The 10000-nt window shown below is 40.8% G+C and overlaps 1 protein-coding gene across 1 annotated transcript in view; it reads left to right on the top strand.

Annotated features, from left to right (window-relative positions):
* msna (moesin a) overlaps positions 1–10000 on the top strand; it is a 64417-nt gene that overhangs the window by 10433 nt on the left and 43984 nt on the right. The window contains exon 2 of the mRNA XM_039766342.1: positions 3369–3452. Within this exon, the coding sequence (XP_039622276.1) occupies positions 3369–3452 (84 nt within the window). The remainder of the gene's footprint in view (positions 1–3368; positions 3453–10000) is intronic.

Consider the following 10000-nt stretch of genomic DNA (forward strand, 5'->3'; position numbering starts at 1 on the left):
CATTACGCGTAGAATTTCGAAATAAACCTGCCCAACTTTTCTAAGGAAGCTGTAAGGAATGAGCCTGCCAAATTTTAGCCTTCTACCTACACGGAAAGTTGGAGAATTAGTGATGAGTTAGTGAGTGAGTCAGTGAGGGCTTTGCCTTTTATTAGTATAGATATACTGTAGGTTCAGGATATTGGTACTTGCAAACAAGGAAACGAGTACCAGCAGAAGAGTAAGGATATTTCATAATGCTGACAAATTTAAGGTCCTGTAACCTAATGTCCTGTTGCAATACAAAATGTGATAGAAGTTTATTGGATTTCTCCTGTTGGAAGTTTATTGGATTTCTCTTGTTTGATGTATGGTAAACTAAAAGGTTTTCATGCATTATAAATTAAATTTAACATGGCATGTTCTAAACTGTATTGACATTTGCATCATTGCACTTTTGGCGTAATCCGCTTCTAGTAGCAGTAGGCACGGACTTTATTTTTATGGTGACTATTGTGTTTGGCCTGAGTGTGTTTTTTTTCTTTCAGGAAAAGATCTGCTGTCTCATACTTTGACAAATTTTTATTAATCCCGAAAGTGTGTCAGGGGTCTAGCCTTATTTGTCTAATTGTTTCTGGTATTAAAAATAATATATAACTTCATGTGATGTCCATCATGGTTTCCAGGTTTTGATACATGAGAATTGCTTTACAGCATATAATTGAATGAATGGTTTCCTGTAATTCCTGTATTTCTTTATTTGTGATGTACGCTAAACTAAACTGTCTTGTGTGGTATCTTCTGGGTTACTTTTTGAAGTTTTATGAATGAGAACATTAAGGCTTTGAAATGGTCATCTTGTTCAGATGTACAACAACATATTTAATGTTAACATTTTGTTGAATGACTGTATATAGGACACAGTTTGCTTGTTTGCTTACTGGAAACTGAAGGATGAAGCTTGTGAGTCCTTTCCTCTGTTACACTGTTACAATGCAGGATGTTGCTGTGGATTTTATTAAGAAACTTCTGTTGCAGCTTGTCTTTTGTATCAAGTTACTATAGTAACTTTTGAAAGGTGTAGCTCATGTGCCCATTTAAATAATAGACAGTTTAACAGCTGTTTTTACAGGTCCTTTAAGAACAGGTTAGTGGTCAGGGGTGTAGTCCTTTAGTAAATACACAGATCTGTTGGATGAATCCAAAAGTAATTTTGGTGGTAGACCAAAAGTTGACCATGGAGTGGGTTCAAATGCCACACCCACATTCAGGGAGAGAAATAGATAGAGATATATTGAAGGAATGGAAGGTAAGAGGCAGTGCTTTTGTTTATAGAGTCAAATTATTATTATTTTTATATTTTTGTTTTGTTTTATTTGAAACAAATAACATTCCATAAAATCAAGTCAAACTTAACAAAACACAGCCCCCCAGACATGAGAAAAAAAATGTAACCATGGCAAATAAGTGGGGAAGCCACCCACTAAAACCAGTAAAGGCAGTTTGAGTGGGTCAGCGGGGATTTTGTGCTGTCTAATTTGGCATTTTTTTAAATCTATTTTAGGGTGGCAAAAAGAACTGTCCCCAAACTTCAGTATATTTTGGTCTTGTTAGAATACATGATGATTGACATAGCTTGAGAGAGAACAGTGGAAAATCTACAAGTAAATTAACAAGCATTCCATCACGTTAGTTAGTTTATCCAGTAGTTCCCTGACTCAAGACTGTCTATGGTTTCCATTTCATCAAGATGACCATTCTTTTTTTTTTTTTTTTCCATACTTCCACTTGCTCTGTTAATTGCAGTTTTAGTTCTTAAAAGCTGTTACATCAGATTCCAAAAATATTCTCAAAAGTTAATTTCTGTGTCAGAATAAAAGAATTCTGATAGATTCAGTTTTGTTAAGGTATTTTGGGGATTGGGAAGTCTGTATTAGGCTATGACAGAGACCTTACTATTGAGGACTCATTATAATGGTACAATCCAAACTCACTTTTAGCAACATATTTAACAAATGAAGGACAATCTTTCCTTTATTTGAATCTAACTACTGAAAGTTTGAAAGAGTTAATTTCAGCAGTGAAGCTTGTCACATTTTTAATGTGGGGACCCCAGGCTCTGATTGGATTAGAGCAATGAAAAGAAGAAAGGAACTGTTTAATTAAGTGTAATCCGTGTAAAACTGAAAGCACTTTCATATGACTGTGGGAGAAAGTCGAGAATTGAACGGAGACAGTCACACCTGTAGCGCAATGTCTGTGAGTTCTGTATGTGATCTTGTTTGAGTACAGTAGTTGACATTAAGTTAGAAGACAGAATTTTTTATAGTTGAGGCAGCAGCCATTATTTTTCATTAGACTGAATCTTAGAGGTTATTAAAGTGGTAGTAGTTGTAAAAACTGCAACATGGAGTAACTAATATAATGGTAATTACAAGTGGGTATGGTGGAGAAGAACCAAGTAAACTGTAGTTATAAATATAAACTGTGATGGCGAAGTTGATCAGAGGTATTTCAAAGATTTTTTCTGTATTAATGACTTTGTCATTTTTAATCTTCTAGGAGTTGGGAGGGAATTTAAATTTCTTTGTGGTATGGAATTAATAGGGACTGAGCAGACATTTGAATGTTTTTTAATACTGAATTTCTTATTTTTACCTCTGTTTTAAGACCAGACCTCCTTTTCACTAATGTAAAGGTTGACCATTACTGTAGTTGGACTATTGTATCATTAAGTGTATTGGGATAGTATGCACATATTTACTTTTCCTTGGTGAGTGATACTAATTGTTTTTATATAGTATTCACTATAAAATTGCCTTCATGAATTTTCACTCGTGTTAATTATATTTTGCATCTGTGCTTTTGTGGTTTGTGAGCACATCTTTTGGGTCATTTTCATAACCCCTATATAGAAAACACACTTTTTCCAACCACAATCATACATCACTGAGAGAAGTAAAGAGAACAAGGATGGTAGGTTGATATTTGGCTAAACAGTGATGCCAATGAATAACTTGTATCAGCTTGCCATAGAAGTTTATTAATCATTTTTTATAATAGTGGGTAATTTCAACAGTGCCATAACTTTCGTGAAGTTTTTTGATTTTAATACTTTGGTGTTGAAATAGAAATAGCTATAGAAATATAGAAATGGCTGGGTTAGAAAAAGGCACTGGATGATATAGTAAGATACAACAATGCCAGAGTCTATAAGTCAGTCATTTTAATTTCACACTCACTAAACAATTTGAACCACTTTTATTCTTTTAAATCAACATTACTTTGGTGATTTTGCACTAGACATATGTAAGTTGGTTTTGAAATTTTGTTGGTTATTGATCTTTTTGTGAAATGTTTTAATTTTCTTATGTTTGCTTAATTTGCAGATCAGTGTGCGAGTAACCACAATGGACGCAGAGCTGGAGTTTGCCATCCAGCCTAACACAACCGGCAAGCAGCTCTTTGATCAGGTAGGCTACAGCCTTAACATTTGCTGCCCACAATGCCCTTATTCATTCATCAACATAACTGGTTTTATTACTTTTCAGCAAAGCTGATGTCCCATTCCACAACTTCTAGTTATTCGGTATGTCCGACATGCAGTCTGCAGTTGCTGACCATGTCAATTTACACAGCTGAAAATTGCTGGGTATGTCAGCAAATAATGTGCTGCCCACTGGAGTCAGCATTGTATGAAGTGGTAACAGGTACGAAGAGTTTAGCTGTAAGCTTGGTCCTTTTTTCTTTTTCTCATTCTGTTGTGATGCGTAAAAAAACAAATAGAACAGAGATTTGTCTATCCGATATCTTGTAATTTCAAAAACACCTGTGTTCCTTATTCCTCACTTATGCATAATATTGTATGTATTTCTGGGTGAGCATTCATTATGCATACATAGCCCTCCCCACAATTAAAGACAAAATCAAATATGTTCGATTTTTGTTGTAGAAATTCACGGACTAGTTGGAGTAAGTTGCTTGGTATATCATATTATGTGACTGCCATTCCTGAGTGTGTACAGATTGCCTTAGAATCTCTAAGAATGAAGGCTATGACTCAAAATCACTGGAAAAGTCACCTAATGTGACTTGGCCTTAAGTGAGATTAATTTTTTATCGCACCATGGTGTTTTCTTTTAATAGTAGTGATTTACAGTATATTAATTTTAGCGGTGGGACAGTTAGCTCAGGGGCATAGTGGTAGTGCTGCTGCTGCCACAAAGCAATGAGACCAGGGTTGGCATTTCAGATTCTCCCTGCATGGAATTTGCCTGTTCTCACTGTGTCTGCGCGGGTGCTCCCATTCCACATGCAGGTTAGGTGAATTGGCAAAGCTAAATTCGCCGTAGTCTGTGCGTGTGTTTGTGTGGGGTCTTCCCTGCATTGGACTGGCAGACCTGTTCAAGGTTTGTTCCTGCTTTGTGCTAGCTGGGATAGGCTCCAGCACTCCCCGCAACCCTTGTCTGGATTAAATGGGTTAGAAAACAATACAATGACAGGTTCAAATCAGTATCTACCTATTGTACTGTTCAGTTTTTCTTAATTTATAATGTCATGTTGCTGAAGCAATAGTATTGATGAATTAATTTTAATGCACAAGTCTTTAACTGTATGCTCTGATTAAAAAAACCTGACCACTGATAAACGAAGGGAGAGGTCAGATTTATTGGGCTCCACTGTGCTGTTATCAATCACACCTTTGTTCCTCCCTTAGACACTTATTGTGCTCTTATTTGCCTTATTTAGTTTGACACTGTGGTCCTCCTTCCACACCCATCAAGGTTTGCTGAAGATCAGTGCATGCAGGGATGACTTTCCGCCGTTTGTGTAGAAGCAGATGGAGCATGTCGGCTGACGCCTGTTCTAATCTAGACATGCTTCCTGTGCACCCACAATAGGACTGTTGTATTCACTTGAAAAATACAAATCTCACCCTGTCCTGTTCTTTCAACTTGTTCCTTTTTACTGTCAGTTTATTTTTGTCTCATGTTATTTAGCTGTTTCCTTTTATAAAAAAGGAAGCACTTTTTCTTTTGTGTTTTAAACACCAATAAATGAGGCGTTTGTCCAAAAAAACTCCAAATTTAAAAAGCCGTCTCTTCTTATAGTGTGTACATTTGACTGTTGCTGGATGAACTTGTTTTCTACAACTTAATGCTGATAAGCCCACTCATATTTACTGTATATCTGTAGATACTCATCTGTTCCTACACATACTCTGTTTCACCAAGTTAGTAATTTTAAGATAAGGAACTGAACAGTATACCACAAGGTTTTAAGTTCAAACCCAGCTGTGGCTTAGGTTCAAAATCACTCAATGGTTCACTTTGTGACTCTAAACAAATTAGAAAGTATGGAATATCTAATTATTTACAACTTAATTATTTTAAGTTGAATTTCAGTGTGTTAAGGTTTTAGGGTGTCATATACACTTATAATTAATGATATAAAATATGTTAGTTTTCATTAAGGCCACTCTTTAACCTGGAGTTGGCTTTCTACTTGGATGTCTATAGAGATTTTGACTCTAGTAAGTCACTACAAGTTTAGAGACCTTCACAGAGATGTTTTCAGAAGAGCATTTTTTTGTGATGGTGCCATGAGGGTGCTTATGCATATACACAATAAACTATAGGAACATGTTCCACTGAAACTTAATTGAACATTTTTTTTCCCTCTCTCGTTTATGTGGAAACAATGGTTTTATGAGGCTGGAATAGTGTACAATTGGACTAATTCAGCAAGGCCCTCTGTTAATACAGACCTGTGTTGTTTTTTTTTCCTTTTCCTCCTAAGGTGGAAGTTGCAGAGGTTTGACTTTAGAAACTTTTTATTTTCTCTGTCATAGGCAAAATTCAAAATGTAACAAGTCAGAGCTTGGCACATGGAGGAGAGTATACTCCCTTAAGTGTGAGATCACAGGCAGCTCCAATAAAGAGGGTTCTGTTTGCACAGTCCATAAAACAGGGCTGCAGCTCATGACTTCATCAGACAGAGAATGCCAGTTGGCTGACTTTTTTTTGAATTTCAAACAGGCTGCTTGTTAACCCATTGCTAACTTTAAGTAGGCATTCTTTTTTTAGGTTTATTAAGTGTTTGTACTTAGTTATTCAGACTTGCATATTCAAAGGTGTTGCAGTTTGTAGTGGCTGACTGTATGATAAGTAAAAATCCCACGAGGTTCACTTTCAGAGTTGCAGCTAAATATGAATCAATTGAATTCTGTTTTGGTTAAAAAAATGTTAATTATGTAGATTGTTTTTCTTCTTAGATTTGGAAAGAAACTGCATACCATAGGGGCTTGCAGTTATTTTTTTTTCATTGTAATTGGTCATGTGAATGACTGGAAATTACCACTGTTTTAAACTGAAAATGTTAAGTGCCTTGTTTCAGGAACTGTTGCATTATAATTAATATAAAATGCATAATTATAAATTTGGTGATCATTATTGTTACGATTTATGACACATTACAAAGAACATTTTACCTGCTGACAAAGTGGTGCCAGAAAATCAGTCTCACCATTAGTGTGAGCAAAGCCAACAAAAGGCAGACCACAATCACATCTACATCTTAATTGATGCTGTTCAGGGGGTGGTCATCTTTATGATTCTTGGAGAGAACATTGCTGATGAACTGAAAGGAGCACACCACATTTTAGTTATTATCAAGAAGGGTTACCAGCACCCGTTTCTTCAGACATCTAACTAAACTCAACCACTTGGCTTGGATTGGATTCATAAAGCTTTGCACAATATGTTGAAGGCAGCATAGAATACAGTACTGGCCCATAGATGTCTTCTGTTCAGAACATATATAGCACTTACTGCCCTAAAAGACAAACATCATTATTAAAGACTTCAGCAATCCCGCACAGTTGCATTTCATTTGCCTCAGAATAGCCGTGCAGGACTGTTGGGACAGTTTCTGTTCCCAGATGGTAAATATACTGTACAGCCATAACAGCAAACACTTTAACATAAAAAATTTAGGAATATATACATATATATAGCATAGTTTTACTGTCAAATAATGCAAAGAGTACGTGACACGTGTATTCACCCTCATTTGGTAAACCACCCACCCACATATACATATACATATATATCTCCATCTTCTTCTGCTTATCCAAGGTCGGGTTGCGGGGGCAGCAGCTTGAGTAGGGATGCCCAGACTTCTGTGGGAATCCCGAGGCGTTCCCAAGCCAGCTGGGAGACATAGTCCCTCCAGGGTGTCCTGGGTCTTCCCTGGGGCCTCCTCCTGTTTGGACGTGCCTGGAACACCTTACTAGGGAGGCATCCAGGAGGCATCCTGATGAGATGCCCGAGCCACCTCATCTGACTTCTCTCGATGCGGAGGAGCAGCGACTCTACTCTGAGCCCCTCCCGGATGACTGAGCTTCTCACCCTGTCTTTCCTGTTAAGGGAAAGCCCAGACACCCTGCAGAGGAAGCTCATTTCAGCCGCTTGTATTCGCAATCTCGTTCTTTCAGTCACTTCCCATAGCTCATGACCATAGGTAAGGAGAGGAACATAGATCGACTGGTAAATTGAGAGCTTTGTCTTATGGCTCTGTTCCTTTTTTACCACAACAGACTGATGCAGAGCCCGCATCACTGTGGACGCCGCACCGATCCGCCTGTCGATCTCGGGCTCCATTATTCCCTCACTCGTGAACAAGACCCCGAGATACTTGAACTCCTCCACTTGGGGCAGGATCTCGCTCCCAACCCTGAGAGGGCACTCCACCCTTTTCCGGCTGAGGACCATGGTCTCAGATTTGGAGGTGCTGATTCCCATCCCAGCCGCTTCACTCTCAGCTGCGAACCGATTCAGAGAGAGCTGAAGATCACGGCCTGATGAAGCAAACAGGACAACATCATCTGCAAAAAGCAGTGACCCAATCCTGAGTCCACCAAACAGGACCCCCTCAACACCCTGGCTGCGCCTTGAAATTCTGTCCATAAAAATTATGAACAAAATCGGTGACAAACGGCAGCCCTGGTGGAGTCCAACTCTCACTGGAAATGGGTTTGACTTACTGCCGGCAATGCGGACCAAGCTCTGACACAGGTTCGACTTATCAGGGGGTTTGGCACCCCAAACTCCCGGAACACCCCCCACCGGATTCCCTGAGGGACACGGTCGAATGCCTTTCCCAAGTCTACAAAATTCCCATGTACCCTCTAGGACCCTGCTAAGGGTGTAGAGCTGGTCCACTGTTCTGTGACCAGGACGAAAACCACATTGTTCCTCCTGAATCCAGTTGACACTGTATTGCACTGCTTCCCCCTCCTGAGAAACCGGACTGTGGACCAGAATCTCCTCGAAGCCGTCCGAAAGTCATTCTCCATGGCCTCCCCAAACTCCTCCCACGCGACCACCGAAGCCGCATTCCACTTGGCCTGCTAGTACCTATTAGCTGCCTCTAGAGTCCCACAGGACAAAAGGGTCCGGTAGGACTCCTTGTTCAGCATGACGGCATCCCTCACCACCGGTGTCCACCAACAGGTTCGGGGATTGCCGCCACGTCAGGCATCGACCTCCTTATGGCCCCAGCTCTGATCAGCCGCCTCAACAATAGAGGCACGGAACATTGCCCATTCGGACTCAATGCCCCCCACCTCCCTCAGAACATGGTGGAAGTTCTGCCAGAGGTGTAAGTTGAAGCTACTTCTGACAGGGTACTCTGCCAGACGTTCCCCGCAGACCCTCACAACACGTTTGGGCCTACCAGGCCTGACCAGCATCCTCCCCCGCCATCTAAGCCTACTCACCACCAGGTGGTGATCAGTTGACAGCTCCGCCCCCTCTTCACCCGAGTGTCCAAGACATGTGGCCGCAAGTCTGATGACACAACCACAAAGTCGATCATCGAACTGAGGCCTAGGGTTTCCTAGTGCCAAGTGCACACAATCCGTGACGAGCACAGAAGTCCAATAACAAAACATCGCTCGGGTTCAGATTGGGGGGCCATTCCTCCGAATCATGCCCTTCCAGGTTTCACTGTCATTACCCACGTGAGCATTGAAGTCTCCCAGCAGTACGAGGGAGTCCCCAGAAGGTATGCCCTCTAGCACCTGCTCCAGGGACTCCAAAAAGGGCAGGTACTCCAAACTGCTGTTTGGTGCATATACACAAACAACAGTTAGGACCTGTCCCCCCACCTGAAAGCGGAGGGAGACCACACTCTCGACCACCGGGGTAAACCTCAATGAACAGGCTCCAAGTTGGGGGGCAATAAGTATGCCCACACCCGCTCGGCGCCTGTCACCGGGGGCAACTAACTAAACCTAAAAATGGCTGCCCACCAACATTTACCATCCAACCTCACAGAACTGGAGAAGATCTGCAAGGAGGAATGGCAGAGGATCCCCAAATCCAGGTGTGAAAAACTTGTTGCATCTTTCCCAAGAAGACTCATGGCTGTATTAGCTCAAAAGGGTGCTTCTACTAAATACTGAGCAAAGGGTCTGAATACTTAGGACCATGTGATATTTCAGATTTTCTTTTTTAATAAATCTGCAACAATTTCAAAAATTCTTTTTTGTCTATCAATATGAGGTGCTGTGTGTACATTAATGAGGGAAAAAATTAATTTAAATGATTTTAGCAAATGGCTGCAATATAACAAAGAGTGAAAAATTGAAGGGGGTCTGAATACTTTCCGTACCCATATATATATATATATTGTGAACGCTGGCCCCGGCACAGACAGACGGACAGCATATTTTTGCCCAACACACTGTTTATTTACACTATTTACAGTAACAAGTTCAAATCACGTGCACTCACAACCCCAGCGCCCTTGGCGCTGAATCCCCCAAAGTCCAGGGCCCACAGTCTCTGTGCCTTTGTCCTGGCCGCCTCCTGTCCTCGCTCTCCAGCTCAGTCTGCTTCCTCCCGACTTCCACCAATGACTGGAGGGAGGCAGCCCCTTAAATAATGCCCCGGATGAGCCCCAGGTGTTTCCGTCCTTAGCCACGCCCAAGCGTGCCGGAAGTGTCGGCTGTCTTCCT

The sequence above is a fragment of the Polypterus senegalus genome, chromosome 10, assembly GCF_016835505.1.
Source record: "Polypterus senegalus isolate Bchr_013 chromosome 10, ASM1683550v1, whole genome shotgun sequence".
NCBI lineage: Eukaryota > Metazoa > Chordata > Cladistia > Polypteriformes > Polypteridae > Polypterus > Polypterus senegalus.